Source organism: Hippopotamus amphibius, chromosome 12 (genome assembly GCF_030028045.1).
Source record: "Hippopotamus amphibius kiboko isolate mHipAmp2 chromosome 12, mHipAmp2.hap2, whole genome shotgun sequence".
Lineage (NCBI taxonomy): Eukaryota > Metazoa > Chordata > Mammalia > Artiodactyla > Hippopotamidae > Hippopotamus > Hippopotamus amphibius.
In genome coordinates, this window is record NC_080197.1 from 26,532,446 (window position 1) to 26,551,815 (window position 19,370).

The window sequence follows — 19,370 nt, forward strand, 5'->3', positions numbered from 1 at the left end:
TTAAAAATGTCATTAGTAAGAAACTCAAAATTACATATGCATTTTGTGTGTTATATTTCTATTGAACAGCGTTGGTTTAGGCTATTATATAACTAAGGTAATCAACCCAAGGGCATAGATCCAATCATGAAGTTGGCCAGTTTTTTTCTTTTTTTTTTTGTGGGTGGTGGATTTGTTTTATTTTATTTATGTTTTATTTTTTTTTAATTTTTATTGGGGTGTGGTTGCTTTATATCGCTGTGTTAGCCTCCACTGCACAGCAAAGTGAATCAGCCATACACATATACACATAAAGATATCCCCTCCCTTTTGAACGTCCCTCCCATTTAGGTTACCACAGTGCATTAGGCAGAGTTCCCTGTGCTACACAGTATGTTCCCATCAGTTGTCTACTTTATACATAGGTCCATTCAGCTTCTTATGTCCCCTGTAATGGACTGCATCTTCTACTTGGTGGCTCAATTCATCACATGCACCCTTGTCTCCAGAAAGCATGTGGACAGTTCTTTACAAACTTATCCTTGCGCCTGAGAGGAGGATGCCTCTACCCCCCATGACTCTTATGACCAGGTACCCAGAATTTCTCCCCATTGTACAGAGCACCAGATGCTTTCCTACTCCTGTGTATTTGCACATGCTGTATCCTTTGATTTTAATGTTTTTTTCTTAGAAGGAAACTCTTAATCATCTTTCAATGCCCAGTTTAAATCCTGCCTCCTCTGTGAAGCTCCCCTCCTCCACCCCCAGATCTTACCTCTCTACTTCCACAGAACCTCACCAGAGCAATTTACTGCACATAAAATTGTCTATTTGTCTTATTTCTTACTAAGCTGGGGGCTCTTGAGGTAATAAGCCATGTGTGAGTCTTTGTAAGCTTGACACCTGGGATAAAACAGGGAATAAGTTAAAGTCCTTGCCTTCATGTAGTCTACATTCTAGCGGGAAGACAGAAAAGAAACAAGTAACATAGTGGGAAGTCAGATAGTAATGAATGTTATGAAGAAAAATAAAGTAGGGAAGAGAGTGAAAGATATGCCTTTTTTTTTTCTTTTGAGAGACCTGAGATAGGGACACTTGAGCAGAGTGTATTGGCACAGAATAATTGCAAAAATACATGATACACGAATAATGGCATCTCCTTTTACAGAAATGTCCCTCTTTTCTCCACCAAATATCATCCTTGTAAAGATGCTTCCAAGCTGAGCCCCTTCCACACTCTAGCCACATTGCTCTCCTTTCTTTGCTTCAAAAAGGAAATCTCCTTCCTGCCTCAGGACTTTTGCACATGCTCATCCTCCTGCCTGTGATGTTCTTTCCCTGGGGCTTGGCACAACTGCTTTATAATTCAGGGCTCAGCTGAAAGATTTCCTCAAAGAGCCTTCTGCCTGCTTATGCTCTCTTAATTTGATGCCTTCCTCCCTGCATCCACCCCGCTTAATCTCCTCCTGCTTTGTTTTCTTTGTAGTACCCACCACCCTCTGAAATTTAGTTGACTATGTATTTATTTCCTAGTTCATTGTTAGTATACCCAACTAGGATACAAGCTTCATGAGAGGAGTCTTTGTGTTGTTCATGGCTGTATCCCTAGTATCTAGCACATTGTAGATCCTTAAATTGAAATTTTATGAATGTATGAATGACACATTTATAATGACCTAAAGGCAAACACCATCACTAAGGAATGGGATATGCTGTGATGTCTTACCAGATTGGTACAAACGTGGCTTCTTCACTTTGGAGATATTTAGATGGTGGCTTGGTACCCACCCTTCTGCAGCAGCAGATCTAGAATGCAAAACAGATACCTCAGACAGTGGGAGTGAAGACAGATCAGAGAGGCCAAAGGATTTTCCTCTTCTGTAACTGGGGGCAGGGAAGGGTTTGGGAGTGAGCCAATGGCTTGGAGACAGGAGGCTAGGGCTGTTACTAGCTGTTACTAGCTGACTCCGACCACTTCACTGACAGTTCTGGGCCTCATTTTTCTCTTTCATAAATTGGTAACAACTATCCTGCCCAAGAGCATCACTTAAGAGCTATACATTGAAATGAGACAAGGGAAGAAGTTGGTATTATAGTAATTGGAGTCCCCATTTGCATGGCCATCTCTTCAAAGTGTGGCCCAATATCAGGAGGGTGAGGGTGTTGGTTGAGCTCCCCCACTCCCATTTACTGTGGGGAGCTGAGGAGCCAAAGCAAAGCCCTGGGAGCTTTAAGGCTCATCCAGATTAACTGCCTCGAGTTTCCCACCTGTCAATAGAGGGATGTGAGTAGAGGCCAGCAAATTGCTTGCTGGGAGAGAAACTCCAGCATCTAGCACTGGGTAGAACTAGTGAATATTCAGTGAAGGAAGGAAGAGTCTTTTCGACCCAGCAGTTCCATTGGTTTTCAGATTCCCACTGGGGGTTCAGCTGCTGAGATTCAATCTTGCATTCGTTGCATTGGATTCTGGCAGATGTGGAAACTTTGGGTGCTTGGAGGTAGAGACTACTGCGAAGAGGCAGGTTTTGTCTGGGCTGAATCTAGGCAAATTTTCCACTCATAATGCAACGTCTAAAATTTAGGAGGAGGTTAATGGAGGAATCGGACACCTTTTCTCTCCCAGAGAAGCCTCCATTCATACTTCAGCTTCTCTAGGCTTTTGGGACCAGAATAGAATTGAAACCAGCTTGTACTAGCTAGTGATGGAGGGTCAATGGCTAGTGCAAGCAGGGTGCTTACCCCTGGGCTTGGAGCACAGGACTTCCTCAATTAACGGTGACTGAGTTCATTACAATGGTTATTGTTAGGGACCATTCTACCTCAGCAGGGGAGGGATTTTTGGTCTGGGAGGAGTGTCAGGGTGAGGTAAGGGCAGAGGAGATGAAGCGTGAAGGAGGAATTGGGGCTCTCTCCCAGAGTGTTCCTGTCGCTCCCCACCAGCACTTACTAGTCATCTCAGCAGCCACCTGTGGGTTCAGGTTATAGAGCCATGAATTAATGAAGGGGCATACCTGAAAGACAAGGAAATATGCAAGAGTCAGGAGGAAGACTCTACCCACTGGAGCCTGAATGGGAGTAATCAAGGCAAGTTCTTCTAAGCCAACCCAACCTAGGGAACAATCAGGATTTGGGGGACAGGCTGCCCTGGGATCATTTGTCAGGTGAGCCATTTAACTCAGTTGACAACTACATGACCCGGGTAAGTCATTCTTCTCTGGGACTTTTTCTTAAATCTGGAAAATAGAAATAATATTGTTACCTAAAGTATGAGATTGTTTGAAGGATGAGATTAGAAAATTCATGTAAGATACTTAGCACAGTATCTGTGAGCTTAATGAATGTTAACTGTCAATTTTATGATTACTTCTACTTATTTCACAGATAAGAAAACTGAGCCTTGGAGAGGCTTATCAACTCACCTCCAGTCACCCAGATGCTGATTTTGATCCAAAGAATTAAATAATGTCTGTAAAGCCCTTTACCTATGCCTGGTTGCAGAAGGGGAGCTTAATAAATGCCACTTCCTTTCTCCCTAACTCTCCTCCCTGGGAGATTTCCTCCCAGTTTAAGAAGAGCCAATTCACCAAGCTCTGGACATCAGACTCAAAAACTGAAGCAACCTGGGTTTGTAGACTTACTTTTGCCCCCAAATTATTGGTTATCAGGTTTTTTACAGTTCTCTCCATGTATCCCACAACAAAACTTGGTATCCGACTGGTTCTAAATGAAGAATGAAAGACGTTGGTAGAACGGGTTAATTTCTCCCAAACTCTCCTTTTTTTTCACCTCACTTCTTTGCTCAATGGACCCCAAATCGCTTAAAGTCTATTCCTTATTTCCACAGCATGCCATGACCCAGCCTTGCCCTTCTGCTCTGACCTACCTCTTAGGAATCCTTAAAATTAATCTTTCCATTTGAATTACCCTGCCCTTATCATTGCTCCCCTTCATTCCCCTCTCTGTGCCTATTTTGTTTTTCTCTCCTGGTATGCCTTCTTCAACTCACGTCACCCTTTTATGTCCAGCCAACTGGTTTCCTCCAGAAAGCCCTTCCTGACCTCTCCAGCCAACTCTGAGTTCTCTCCGGCAAACTCTCCTGTTTCTTTGATTAGCTAATGTTCCAATAGAACTTGTCCTCTTGGCCAGATGGCTGCGCCATCAAGAAAGGAATAGTATAATAGTCTTCGGTTGGGGGAGATGAGAAAGAAGCAGGAAATAGCAGTGAAAAGGTATCTTTGTGTTCCTGACTCATTCCCTAATGCTTAGAGGTGAGGGTAAATCTGTCTGATGCTCAGGCTACAAGTTTATGTCTTTATTCTATAAAAACCTTGCGTATAAATCAGTTGATCTACCACAGCCAGCCTGACATCTCAGATTTCCCACAAAGAAGGGACTCATTGTCTTCAATACATCAAAAGACACGGGACCCATATTCAGCGTCTTCCTAGGGGAAGATGGTTGTGAGCCAAGAAGGCTGTGTCTAGCTTGGTTCTTACTCATGTTTGAACATGACAGGAGGACATTACCAGATCTATATGGGCTTAGAAAGGATTCCACACTCAGTTTTTTTCTTGAAACAGTGAGAACTGGGAGATGAATCAAAGTAAAGAATGCAGGAGTGAAAAAGGCAGGGTATAAAACAGATTGGTGATGATCATTGGATTCAGTTAATTGTGGATGTCAGCCTAAGTTTTTAAAGAATCTTACCAAAGAAGATTGTAAAAAAGAGATTATACATTTACAAGAGAACACTCAAGCTAGTTAATAAAAGGGCAAACCTCTGAAGAGGTTACTCTGAAGAGGAAATGTCACAGACTAAGAGAATGATGAAATCTTGACTCTACTGGTAGAAAAAAGAAAGAAAGAAAGAAGAAAAAGAAAGAAAGAAAGAAACAAAGAAAGAAAGAAAGAAAGAAAGAAAAAGAAAGAAATGGCATGAATGATATTTTGTAGCTACTGAAAAGTTGTGAGAATGGAATAATTGGTGTTGATTGAATATGAAGTGAAACTGACCAACACTGGCTAGAAACATGTCACTTAGTTTAGTTCTAATGGTGAAGTATTTGGTAAGCGATTTGGAATGTCTTTAAATTATTATATGCCTTAAAATTTTAAAGTCTTAAAAATGTTTATACTTTTTCAATATTTTTCAAAATCTACAATAAGGAAATGATTCTATTTGTAATTCTATTCTTGGAAAAACTTCCTGTACCAAAGGCTCAGGATTTTTTGTGATAGCAAAAAATTCAGAAATAACCTAAATGCCAACCAATGATCAAGTGATTCTGTTTTCTTTGTCCTCAGTACTATTCAGCGAACCTCTTTTCATGTCAATGAAATCGCTATTTTTACAAACAACCAAATTTTATATTAACATGAAGTTCTATTTATAAGACCCTATACACACAAAAGGCTACTTTTGGAAGGTACTGCTTTGCTGGTGACATCTTTCAGGCGAAGCCTCATGGTGGGCTTCATCATACCCAGCTGGACCCAGAGAGAGAAAGATGAGGAACTCACAAACTTCCAGGTTGGATCCATACGTTCTCAGGACTGAGCCTGCAATTCCCAAAGGTGAGTAGGTATCTGCCGTTTACACCCTTCTCCAAACGAAGCTGGACTTTTATATTTGTCCTCACTGGAAATACGAGGAGATTAAGCACCGGGAGGCTGAGGGAGGGCAGAGTTAAAGCTGGTGGGAGAGAATTTCAGAGGTTTCTACACCCCCATTTATTTCTAGAATGATGGTCCCCATGTTTGCACAAGACCCTCAAAATCACCCTATTACAATCCTTTCCTCGTTTTTCAAAAGATGCGATTCAGGAGTGGAGAACAGGAATGGCTTTCTTCAAGTCATACATTCAGCCAGTGGCATTTATGATGCATGACTGATACTCACTATCTCTGGCTCAGGGGACAGTTAGGAAAAGGTTGACTTACTCACTACCTCTGGCTCAAGGGACAGTTAGAAAGGAAAAGGCATCCTATAAAACTGAGAAACTGTGGCCTTTGAGAGTACTGTTTTAGAGGTCTCAAAATCCACTGCCTCGAGGGCTAGGCTTGAAGTGGAAATGAATGAAATAAACCAGGGCTTTGTTTCGTAGGGAAAGGTGAAAGTTGTGATGAACTGAAGAATGCCCATCCTCTCTAAAAATACATCATGAAGACCAAAGAAACATATCTCTAGGCATCTCTAGGGCAGATTCCTGAGTTCTATCTTAAATCATATTCAATCAGAGCTGAGTGGGCTCATGAAGTCCAAATCAATGAGTGGGGGGCCTTTGGATGAAGTAGGGAAAAGAAACCTGCTTAGCCTCCCTCTTTCCCTAGAGGGGCCCCAGGATGGAAACATTCAAGTATTCTGCACGACAGAGGGTGACCCAGGCCCAGAGACGGTGGGCGTTTTGTCCCAACCATACAATGAGTGTTTCTGAGATTGTGTTGGATGCCCTTTAGTTATGGCTGCTTCCCCACTCCTGCTGCCTGCTGCACACCATGCAAAAGTGGATGGAGCTGTACATGAGACTCACAGCTGTTACTTACTTTGCATGCACAGAAAATGCCAGCGCTACCACTAACTCAGCCTCCTTGTTATTGTGGGAGTTCTGGAGGAAGACTTGAAGGAGTCGAGGGTCTTCCAGATGTATCCTGGATGAATAAACAGCACAACAGGGGAAGGTTGTGGCTCCAGTTGCAGGTGGACCTCGCTTTGTGCTAAGGAAGATCCCCTGCAGAGCAGAAGCTGAAGGTATGCAAAGATGGTTACTCACTCATTAATCATAGAATTTATCGCACAGCTACTGTATGTTATGAGCACTGGGCATATAGCCCTGAGCAGAAAGAAGCTTTTACCTTAATGCATCTCATGATGATCCTGTCCAGTCCTTTGGCCAGCACTAAGCAGGCTGGAATGAGTGAATAAATAATAAGGAAAAGACTGAAAGCCATATGTAACACATGCCTAGAGAGAGTGTGTATGTGTAAAACAATAAACCCAGTAAATAAACCGGGGTGATAGGTGCTGTGAAAAGGCCCTGTAGGATTAGGTGACAGAGGGTAACATTGGAAAGAATGGAGTTTTAGACAGGGGAGTCAGGGAAACCTTCTCACTGGAGGTGACTTTTGGCCCAGAGTCATGAATAAAGTAAGGGTACAAGTCATGAGGATAGCTAGGGGAGGAAACAGGTGGGCTGAAGACAGAGTAAGTGCAAAGGCCCTGGGGCTGAGATTTGGCTGGCATGTTTGAGGAACAACAACAGGTTTAGTGTGGCTGGTGGGCATTGGGTGAGGGGAAAATTATAGGGGAAGAGGTGAGAGAGATAGTCAGGGCCGGATTGCGTGGAGCCTTGTGAGCCAATGATAAGGACTTTGGGTTTGGTTCTGAGAGCAATGACAAGACATTGGTGGGTCTGGGTAAGGGAGTTGCAGAATCTGTGTTACTTCTTTTTTTCTTTTTCTTTAAGAACTTTTATTGACATACAGTTGACATACAATAAACTGTGTATATCCAACGTGTACAATTTGATTTTTTTTCTTATTAGTAATGTATATATGGCAATCCCAATCTCCCAATTCATCCCACCCCAAGCCCCCTCGCTTTCCCCACTTGGTGTCCATATGTTTGTTCTCCACATCTGTGTCTCTATTTCAGCCTTGCAAACTGGTTGGTTTGTACCATTTTTCTAGATTCCGCATATGTGTTACTATACGATATTCGTTTTCCTCTTTCTGACTCACTTCACTCTGTATGACAGTCTCTAGGTCCAACCATGACTCTACAAATGTCGCAATTTTGCTCCTTTTTATAGCTGAGTAATATTCCATTGTATATATGTACCACATCTAGATTTTTCTGGATATTGGTGGAACACAATGGAGGGGAGGGCCTTAAAGTGGAAGCAGAGGGATCTATAAGTCACAGGGGAGATGATGGTGGCTCAGACCAGAGGAGGTGGACAAGATGGTCAGATGCCTGGGTGTGTTTTGAAGGTAGGACTGACAGGATTTGCTGACAGGATATGGGTGTGAGGGAAAGAGAGGAGCCTAGGACGACATCAGGATTTCTGGCCAGAGCAACCGCAGGGGTGGAGCTGTCATTATCTAAGATGAGCCGGGGAGGAGGAGGACCGGGGGTGGGGGTGGGGGTGGGGGTGGGGGTGGGGACGCGGGTGGGAATCAGCAGGTAAGTTGGGTGTATTAGGGGCAGGGATCCAGGTCTTCTTCAGGGTGGTGGTCAGATAGCGTTGATTATTGCTACGTTGTTACTGTAGACGTTCTTGTTATTGTTACTGCCGAATGGGGTCTTACTAGGAGGGGGAGCTGTGCGAGCATTTTACATATATTATTTTCTGTAATATATTCACAGCAGTCCCTTGGGGGAGGGGTAGATGCTATAATTCCCCATTTAACAGGGACAGGAGTTGAGGCTCAGAGAAGCGAAAAGACTGCCGTCCTCCTCGCCAAGGGACGGAACGCCTTTCTGCAGGGCTTCCCCAGCTCCTGCATACTGCCCCGCCCCCACCCCCGACAACCCCCACTGTGGGAATTTCTTCCAACTAGCCCTTCTCAGGCCATGGGCCCTGGAAGGGCTGCTAGCCGAGGGGAAGGGCTCTGTGGAATCAGGAAACATGGGGCGAGCTCTAACAAACCAACCAACCAGGACAGCCTGGAGCTGGGGTGCTGATCAGAGACCACTCACATGACATTGCTCTCACTGTTGATGTCCAGGAGGCCTGCTGCTTGGCCAAAGATGTTCTTCAGTGATCCTTGGAGTTCAATTGTCTGCAGGTTGGAGAAAAAGCCCACGCTGAGGAGTCCTTGGGTCAAAGCTGAAAAACATGCTCCCCCATCCCCCAATCCAATTAGACATATAGATGCCAAAGAGTCTCAGATGCAACCTTGACCTCTGAGTATGGTCCACATGAGGTGCTTCCTCTTCAGTCATCTAGTCTTTCTGGCCTGCTCGCTGCTGGGCCAAGTTCTAGACACAGTCATTCAGTAAATATTTATAGGGGCTGGTGGTGTGCAGGGCTCCTGTCACGTGGGGCTGCCCCAGTGAGAACAGGCAGAACTCTCTGCCCTTGTGGAGCGGGCATTCCAGAGAGGGTGAGGGGAGAGGTGGCAGAACCCTGAACGAAGAGACATGCAGGAGGCAGGGGCAAATGAACGCTGTAAAGGGGCCGGTTTCAAAATATTTAGCAAACAGCTTGGCATGGCACCAGCCAGTCAGAAAGAACATCAGCCATAGCTGGGGCCTGCTCCTGGGCTCCTGGGCTTAACTCTTCAGGTGTTTGGTTGGAGAGGAGGCTGGAGTCCTGGGGGTGAAGCTGGGATGGTTCGGGTGATGAGGGGGAGCTGCTTGGGGAGTCACTGAGCAGGGGTTATTTCCCAAAGAGTATAGAAAAAATATTCAATATACTGATGCATTCCACTGGAATGCTCTTTCTGTCTGTGAGGGAAAAGTAAAAGACAGAGTGAAGAACTGAGAATTTTGGGTGAGGGTGCTAATATATGCAGGGAGGTCAAGGAAGATCTTTCTGCAAATTCAAAATTTTAGCAGAGACCTGAAGGAAGGGAAGGAATTGTGTTGATGGTTAGGGGAAGAGTGTTCCAGGAAGAGGGAATAGGAAGTGCAAAGGTCCTGGGGTGTGCTTAATGTGCTGAGGAGCCTACTGTGGCAGGAGGGAGTGAGTGAGTGTGGGGTCGTAGGGGAGGTAGGCAGAGATTTGATGCTGGATCTTAATAGAAGAAGCAGGGCAAGGAGACAGGAAAGAGGGGAATCTTGGGAACACAGTAAATATAATAATGTAGTGATGATCAGAGCAGCTAATGATTAATGGTGTTAACTGTGTCCTAGGCACTATGCTAATAAGAATTTAACTGAAATTGGCTAATGACCTGGACCTCTGGGAGAGGCCTATGGGTCTGACAGAACTAGGTATGACCCAAGGTTGGACAGTCTCACCATCAGTGATCCGGGAAGAAACAGACAGGACTTCTTGAGCAGAGGATAAAGCAAGAAGCCCACAGAGGAGAACGAAGAGGCTGGAGACCTTCAGCATGTTGGGTCAGGTACCTGTGGGGAAGCAGGGCAGAGAGGGTCAGTTGTGGATCATTCTCTGAGAGAATCTCCCCAGATCGTGGGTCTAGGATGGCCACAGAACTCAAGTAGACCCATTTTACAGGTGGGGCCACTGAGGATCATAGAGGAGACACAAATTTCCTCACAGTATAGAGCAAGAAATGGAAGGTCCAGCCCAAGGCCACACAACACATATTTATGCCCAAGAGATCTAGATATACTTTTCCTGCAGGGACACAGCCTTCCCCAGTGGAGCTGCAACTGCCTCTGTGAGAGGCTGTGTATTTTCGTAGTTATGAGAACAGTGGGTAAAGCCCTCCACCTCTTATCAGGTGTGGGATTGTGGGATGTAGGGCAAGTTGCTTCATCACATGACATTGTGTGCAGGACATATTATCCTCACTTTACAGAAAAGTGTTGGCAGTGATGTGCACTGGCTTCAGAGGAAGGTACCACAGGGAGGGAGCCTGGAAATTGGTATACCGATTTCCCTCAACTCACTGGACTACTCTTAAGCTCACCTGTGTAGTGTGAGACCTGTGATACTGTGACTTATAATAAGAAATATATTTTTGGTTTTTGTCCCTATTATTTGTGGCACAAAACTCCTAAAACCCTTGGAATTTCCTAAGTGAAGAAAGCAATAAAAGTGTCTTTTGTTATGTTAATGAGGTAACTTTTGGAAAGCACCTAAGGGTGGGGGTTTGTTGCCAGGGGAACCAACCAGGTGAAACTTTCAGTCCCATCTCCCAACACCCCCCTCAGGGAAGGGAGGGGGGCTGGAGGATGAGTTCAGTCACTAGTGACTAATGATTTAATCAATCACACCTATGTCAGGAAGTCTCCATAAAACCCCCAAAAGATGGGGCTCACAGAGCTTCTGGGTTGGTCAGTGCATAGAGACTCAGGGAGGTGAATCTGGGTGATGCACCCAGAGAGAGCATGGAAGCTCTGCACCTCTTCCCACATACCCTTGACCTATGCATCTCTTCCATCTGACTGTTCCTGAGTTATATACTTTTATACTAAACTGGTAGTCTAGTAAGTAAAATGTTTCTCTGAGTTCTATGATTCTCTCTAACAAATTAATTGGACCCAAGGAGGGCAGTCATGGGAACCTGATTTATAGCCAATCTGTTAGAAGCACCTGGTAACAACCTGGACTTGAAATTGGCATCTGAAGGAGGGGGGCAGTCTTGTGGGACTGAGCCCTTTACCTGTGGAATCTGATGCTATCTCCCTGTCGACTGAAAAAATGCACAATATAAAACTTGAGAATTATGTTTTATTCAGTGGACTTCCTGAAGACTTCAAGCCTGGGAGACAGCCTCTCAGATAGGTCTGAAGGACTGTTCAAAAGAGGTAAGGGTTTTGCAACAAAAATCAGAGAGTTGAAGCATCAAAAGATTTTAAAGAAAATCAGACATCTCAAGTTAAAGAAGTTAGTGCTTTTCTATGTATGGGAAGATGCAAGAGCTTGGGCTCATTAAAATCATTTCTGTGATGTGCACCTTAGCTCTCTAGGGCCAGTATCCAGATCTTTCCCATTCTGAGTCCCCTTAGGGTACACTGTTGGGGGTGGCTGCAGGGCTGAGGGCTTGGCTGTGGGGCAGCCTGTTGTTCTCCATCCTGAGTTCGCTCAGGGCTCACCTTTGGGGGTGGTTGTAGTGACTTAATTGCTGCAACATCATTTGTTTACTGATATGGCAGGCTACATTTTTCAAAGGGGAGTCACAGTCCCTCCCCTTGACCGACTTTGGGAGATATTTCATGACCAATTTTGTTCCATGGTCCTAGGAATTCTCATTCCTAGATCAGGTGAAGATTGTTGATAGTTAGCACATTAACTCCATGTGTTAATTTTTTGATCAGGCCCTGTTGATAATTTAAAATTCTCTGGATCACCTGTTTTACTAGCCTATTATGATCCAGGAATTCAGGAAATGTTTTCCCTTGTTGCTTCTTCCCCTACTTAGAATCACACTATCACAATTATTATATGTAGTTATAAGTGTGTTTTAGTTCCTCAAGATGTTTAGCTATCATTAATTTTGTTGGAGGTCTGGTCACTCATTGGGTATGTAAGAGGCAACAATCATATAAAATAGACAGGCTATCAGTATCACAGCTAGTAACATTAATAAGGTCATTATGGAGCAGAGAGAGACACAAAGCATAAACAACTTGGAAACACAGAGAACAAATTAACACAATGATTAGTATAACTAGTTGTAATCTGGTTGCAATAGACCATCAAGTCCACAGGAGAGCCAGCTGGATAAGCCAAATTCTGGAAGGATCAGGTAGAGAGAAAAAGATAAATGCTTCACCTTTGTTTTTACAAAGATACACCTTACCAACTTGTTATTGGTCACAGCATAAGAAGAAAGATTTTTCTGGAAAACAAAGATTAAAGGCCAGTATATTTCAGAAAAAGTCATAGTTATAAATTATATTTATCAGTTCATTCAGTCCCATGTAATTAATTCCTGTTGATCTGGATGAAGTCACCAGGTTTTCCATCAGAGTTTTGTAATTTCTTACCCAGTTCAGTGGTATGATCTAAAAATTATCAGAAGCATACCTGTCAAAAAGTCCTCTTTATGAATTTTCTTGAAGATCTTCATTTTATAAAATGAAGCAACAGTGTAAAATAATTGTCTATAAAGGACAAAAGTCTTAAAAGGCATGTTTAAAGATCTGATTACAATGCAATTTACAAGAAACATATATTTCTGACATACAACATTTTAAGATAATAACTAGTATTATGACTGATAACATTATACCAGGACATATCAGAATTTTAGGAATTTCATATAAATTTTGGAATATCTATATTAATGACATTTATCCATACAATATAACCTAAGGCTCATCTCCAATGACTTTACAATGTTTTTCAAGTAATTTAACATACCACTAAGCCTAATTAGTTTATTTCTCTTTGAGATGTCTCAGGGTTCCTTTAAAGCATCCATGAGTTAGCTGGAGGTCAAAAGAACTTTAGTTAGAGTTTGATATTTGGGAATTTTGCTAAAAATATCAAAAAGGTTTAAAACACATGATCAGATAGGATCATAAGTCACTGTGAGACAATACTTATTCACTTAACCAAAGTGACAAAAGATTTCAAAAGCAAATACAGATCACCTAAAGACATGGAATGCACACACAATCTGTTATCAAAAGCAACACTACAAGAGAACTTTGTTCTCTTAACAGAGAAAGAAAAATCAAACTCCAGTCTTGTACCAGCTTACTTTTAATAACAAAATCCATTTACTTAATTAAATTCAATCTAAACTTAGCCAATCCTGACCAGGCGCAAAACTCTTCTCTCAAAGTTCCTTTGTCACAAACCTTCCATCACTTCCTGTATCCGTATAATTTTGTCCCTTAATTTTCCCGTCTAGAAACAATCAGCTCTAGGACAAAATCACTTTTTTCCCTCTTAACAAAATGTAATTCCATCTATTATACCTTCTTTTGTTCATAACACACCCCTTACTTTCCTACTGTATACTGAAATGTTTCCTTTATTGTTTCTGGTAGCTTTAATTATGTATTTAAATTAGAATCCTCAACTCTTAAAAACCTTAATTTCTAGTGAAAACTAGGAAGTAAGCAGTTATCAACTGTCTTCTACACTAGCATTCTGTAGATTGGCAAACATAAATATCAACAATAATGTCTAAAAATATGTGCTTTCTTATAGAAAATATCTCACGGTGGCACCAAACATATTCATCAGTAGTCCTAAATACCTTTAGTTTCTCTGTAAGGGAAAGCCAATGTTTAGTAATTAGTATTTCAATATCTTATTTTATTTGTGAATGGCATAGCTATTCAATAATCTTCCATCATTTAACTTAATTTAGCACAACTCTAGAATTTCAAGTTGCCAAATATCTGGAGAGATCATTTTCAAGTGGACATTCCTAAAACACAATTATTTCTAAAGAGTTCACCCAAAAGATCTTATCTCACTTGTGCTTAATTTACTTATAAGAATTTCATCACACCAAATTATTTTTATTGTTGACAAATTTGCAGCAGATATAAAAAGATCTTATTTGATCTAAGTGCAATAAAAATATTATACTTAATGTTGATGACTCTAAAAACATGTCTATATTACTTAGATCAACAAACTTTAACTTTAATACTGTTACTGAGTCCAAGCTTGCTCTGCTCACCGCATGAGAGGCTATAAATTGGAAGACAAGGTGTTCAGGCAAGGAATAGCGACTTTATTCAAGAAGATGGTGGACTAGGGTTCTAGAGTAACATCTTATCAGGGTCTGGATGCTAGTTTCTTTCATAGAACAAAGACGGGGAGGAGGTGAGGAAGTAAAGTAAAAAGGCCATAAGTCTTGCAAAACATCTCCTGGTTTGGCCAGCCTTGGGGAGGGGATGTGTTAATTTCTTCTTTCCTGCAGCCTTTCACAGGTAGGCAGGGTCAGGGTGTTTCCCTGTGAGCTGAACAAAGGCACTTTGGTTTAACATTCAGGCAGAGGGCAGGGTTCCCTGAGGCAGGCCATTATGTATGCTTATAACTATAGACAGCATCCTTTTAGTGATTATAGTAACAAAAACAATGGAAAACAAAGGTTAAAGTAAAAGAAACAGATCCAATATGAGTCAGATTTCGTTCTTCCCTGTTGCAATACCATGTATCAACTTAATATTGAATATTTCCCAGTTCATGTGAACTTGAAACTCATTTTGGCTAGTTTCTTTCATATTTAGAAATATTTAGTTTGCAAAGGCACAGGAAGAAGAATACAGGCGTTTGTTTTTTTAAGATCAGAACTCTGAAAAGGTGTTTTTTATCAAGCTGGCTTTTCTAACTTAACTGCCTATGCACTAAGACAGCCCCCTTACCCCTGTTCAGGGAGAGATCCTTTATTTTTAAACAAGTAGGTTCTTGCACGTATGAGCGCTGTATGTATAGTACATGAATCTGACTGGGGTGTTAGTTGGAGGTTGGCTTTCTGATGCCACTTGTTTCTCTGTTTGAAAGAAACTCTTTCCTGTTTTAAAGTTGGATTTGTCAGGGATACAACTTTCTGGTGAAAATGTGTGGTGGGCCGATGTGCTGCTTGTGAGCTTGACTCCTCTAGGTTTTTACCCTAGAGTTGTTTTATTTACTTTGACATGTCTTGGGGTCTCCCTCTTGTAGTATAAGATCACAGTGGGTGCTTGGATCAGAGTGGCCGGTTCCTATTTGTGCCCCTAGCAGAGCAAGTTGTTATTTACAATGAGTGGGTTTCCCTATAGGGGCAGCAGCATGGCATGAGGTCTTGCCCTCCACCACTCCTGAAAGTTTCTCAGTCGCCTTAGAAAGCTGTTGCCAGCTAGGAGGAGAATCCCTTTCTTTGGAGCTGAAAGCTCTCATGCAATATTTTCACTTTTATCCCAACAAATTCTTGTTAAGGTAGCCATTTGGAAGAAAGACGTCAGGTCAGCCTCCTCCCTAACCTCTCAGCTGAGACTGCTCAGTATCTTTTAACTGGGAAAATCCCAGTATCTTTCAGCTGGGCTCTCCTAATATCTTTCAACTGGAGGGGGTCACCTTTTCCCCAGTGTCTTTCAACAGGGCTTCCCTAGCATCTTTCAACTGCGGGGGTTCACTCCCCAATATCTTTCAACTGGGGAGTCAGGTACCTGTTAGACACCACCAGCTAAAAATCAGGATCATCAACAAATAATTGGGAGACCCAAGAACCCAGAGAGAGACTCACCCAAATTTGTCTGGATTCTCCAAGGAGGCGAATGGGCACAAGAGGCCTCTGCTGGTACCAACGCTCTGGTTCCTCGTAGAGTTCAGGTGAAGGAGAGAAGTATGCTCTGGGTCCCTTTGTAACTGGTCACCAAAACTGTCAACTGAAAAAAAAATACACAACCTAAAAGTTGAGAATTATGTTTTATTTGGTGGACTTCCTAAGGACTTCAAGCCTGGGAGGCAGCCTCTCAGATAACTCTCAGGGACTGCTCCAAAGAGGTAAGGGAGGAGCCAGGGTATATAGGAGTTTTGCAACAAAGACCAGGTACTTGACACATCAAAATATTACTGTTAATTAAAGAAAATTAAACATCTTGAGTTAAAGGAATTAGTACGTTTCTATGTATGGGAAGATGCAAGAGTCTGGGCTCATTGAAATAATTCCTTTGCCATCTAGGGCCAGCGTCTTGTTCCTTCCCATTCGAAGTCCCATCCGGGTGCACCGTTGGGTGTGGCTGCAGTGGCTGAGGGCTTGGCTGTGGGGCAGCCTGTTTGTCTCCATCCTGAGTTACCTCGGGGCTCACCTTTGGGGATAGCAGTACTGGCTTGACTGTTTACTGATACAGTAGGCAAAACGTTTCACTCACAATATTGTTTCTCTTTATCCCTCCCTGCTCCCGACTGTGCCTTTAAGGATTCACAGATTGAGTCTGAAGGAGGAGAGGATACCCAGGGGGGATCCCTGGATGCCCAAAGAGTGCTAGGGGTCTGCACTAAATCCTTGTAACAGCCCAGTCCTAAGAGAAAATATTGATTGTGAGAAATAAGCCCACTTGTCCGATTACCAAAGAAAGGACGTGGAAGCCTGGAGTATAGCAAAGCGGGACTTTAATATCGGTCTTGCAAGAGTGGGTGTCTGCTGGACAGGCACACCCAGGGATGGCCACGGCAAGCATTGTATCCCCTAGTTCACAAATCCCTCCCCTGGCTCCTCATTGGCTGAGTACTACAGGGTTCACACACTTTTCTGGCCCTTGCCTACCAATGAGGTTAAAATAAGGACTTTGTGGCTATTAATTGGAAGGTTTAGACTTCCTTTAAGAGGAGGTGACTGTTACCATGTCTTCCTTTGTTCTGTTACTTTTTGGAGGGAGCCTTTGTCTGTTACTGTTTTTGGCATGAGCCTTTGGTCTCCTCAGCAAACTTTACTCCATTTTCTGGGAATGAATCATAAAACATCTATTGTCCCTCATACTGATAAACCTATTTTAAAGAGTAGTAAATGGAAGCTTGGACAGCTGAGGGCACTTGCTCATTTTTCTCTCTTTCTTTACAAAATCCTTTTGAAAATATTGAAGTATAGTTGATTCACAATGTTTCAGATATACAGCAAAGTGATTCAGTTTTATACACACACACACACACACACACACACACACACACACACACACACAGGAAGGTGAGCCAAAAATTATCTGCAATCTGGTTATATTAAAACTTCTATAAATTCTACAGCCAGAGTGCAGATAATTCTTGACTCACCCCCATGTGTGTATGTGTGTGTGTGTATTCTTTTTCAGATTCTTTTCCATTATAGGTTATTAAAAGATACTGAATATAGTTCCCTGTGCTATACAGTAGGTCCTTGTTGTTTATCTATTTTATATATAGTAATAGAACTCTTTTATTTTTGAGGGCAGAAGTGTGCCTAACAAAAAAACTTTCTCAATCTTCTTTTCAATCAGGGATAGTCAATAGAAGTTTTAGGTTTGGGCTTCTATAAAATTCTTTAAAGGTGGCTAATTCAGCTTTTGTTTTCCTCTCCTGTTTTTTCCTGATTGGATATCAGACATGATGGCTGGAGCTCAACAGCTCTTTTATTAGCATAAAGATGAAAGCCACAACGTAGGGGGTTGCAGGGGGAAGAGTTGGTAGGATCCCCCATGTCAGTGTAATTGCCTGCCTCTGGACTTCTCATCATTATTTAAGCCACTATTTTTCATGATCTGTGCTAGAACCAATCACAATAGTAACTGGTAGCATTTATCAGAAGCTTTAGTCTGATTTGGCATCTGATGAAAAAGGAGGTTGAGAGTTTTGTTGTGCTCACCTGGATTTCTCTGGTGTGCTGTAGAGATGCCCTGGGTCTCCGTCAGTTGGTTCACGATGGGCTCTTCAGTGGGGCAGACATTATAAACGGTGAGTGACCCCATCGCTGGGGGAGACGTGGCACTGAGTAATGGACAGCTGGGAAACTGATGAGAAGCCCTCGATCTCATCATGTCCATCCAACACCTCCAAAGCAAACATTCCTGCATGGAAAGCCCTGGAGATTAAGGAGGTAGGGATTCACTTAAGCCATTTGATGGATGTGTCAATAACATATTTGGAACTGTATATCATGAATGTCATCACATGCAGAGGTGCAGGGAACATGGAGAGCACTAAGAGAGCCGGGAAACTGTATTCATAACTCATTCACGTCCCTCTCCTGCTTTGAGCCCATTTCCTCATCTGCACCACAAGTGAGGTGGACCTGGGGACTATGCGGGAGGATGCCTCTGAGTGGAGGCAAGGGAGAGGGAACCCTGGCCTCAGTCTAGGGAGCTTTGCATTCTAGCCTAGCTCTGCCCATTCCTTGCTGGGCCTCAGTTTTCCCATCTGTAATAACAGTAACTGACATTGACAATTTTCACAAAAGCTTGTGGAATCCCCATCGAATCCTTGTGATATCAAAACTGTCATTAGTCCCATTTTACAGATGACAAAATTAAGACTCAAGAGAGGAAAAATTTTCCCCACTGTCACAGAGCTAGTCTATAGTAGAGTCAAGATTTGAAGTTTTGCCTTACGTACAGGCTTGTAAACTTGGTGCCACATCACAAATTCCTCCTTCTAGAGCAGAGCTGAGGCCTCCTTATCAGGTCAGAGTAAAAGTTCTATGTTGCACTGAGAAGGCTTGGTCCGTAAGTCCCCAAGGACAGACACTCTCCATCATTTGTTCCAAAACCTGGGACTCCCCTTCAAGCCTTAGTTTCAAACTTGTATTAAAATATGCATTTCAGATTATTCAAAGAATCCACGTTTTTAAAGGAATATTTTTAAAGTATAGAAATACATAAATAAAACAATGTCTCTATTTAGAGCTAAGCCCTGCTAACACATTGGTTCATTTCCCTCTAGTCTTTGTTCCTGTGACTGGATATAGATATAGACAGATGTAGAGACATGTTGTGGCAGGGCCTCTTGAAGGACAGCTTAGCGGTGTACTTCCTCGTCTCCCACATTAAGTCGTGTAACCATTCTGGACAAAGATCGGACAGTCCAGCAGAGTTCTAGCCATGTGGCCCTGTCATGCTAATCTCCACCAACCATCCCCAAATGCGCCAAAGTCCATTGCTGCTTACTTGCTGTTTCCCTGGAATGGCCTGCCCCTCCTGCCTTAGGGCCTTTGCTCAAGCTGTTCCTGTGGCCTGCCAGGAAGACAGCAAGTGTTCCATAAAGCTGTGTTAAAAAAAAGTTATTGAAGTCTAGTTGGTTTACAGTGTTGTGTTGGTTTCAGGTGTACAGCAAAGTGATTCA

The 19,370-nt window shown here is 42.7% G+C and overlaps 1 protein-coding gene across 1 annotated transcript; it reads right to left on the reverse strand.

Moving 5' to 3' along the window:
* Positions 1-5,495: 5,495 nt before the first annotated feature.
* LOC130833937 (putative BPIFA4P protein) lies at positions 5,496-10,040 on the reverse strand. The gene is made up of 4 exons (XM_057704056.1): positions 9,944-10,040; positions 8,678-8,807; positions 6,523-6,627; positions 5,496-5,649 (listed from the first exon to the last, which is right to left on the reverse strand). The coding sequence occupies exons 1-4, from the start codon at positions 10,038-10,040 to the stop codon at positions 5,496-5,498; spliced, it is 486 nt and encodes a 161-aa protein (XP_057560039.1).
* Between the last annotated feature and the right edge of the window lie 9,330 nt (positions 10,041-19,370).

Bases quoted from the DNA above. Each gene is read 5' to 3' on its own strand.
- LOC130833937 (XM_057704056.1), bottom strand. From the start codon at position 10,040: ATGCTGAAGGTCTCCAGCCTCTTCGTTCTCCTCTGTGGGCTTCTTGCT. The intron at 6,628-8,677 runs GTGAGTGGTCTC...TTATTCATCCAG, and splicing joins AACAGTGAGAGCAATGTCAT to GATACATCTGGAAGACCCTC. The intron at 5,650-6,522 runs GTAAGTAACAGC...GCCCTCCCTCAG, and splicing joins GCATTTTCTGTGCATGCAAA to CCTCCCGGTGCTTAATCTCC.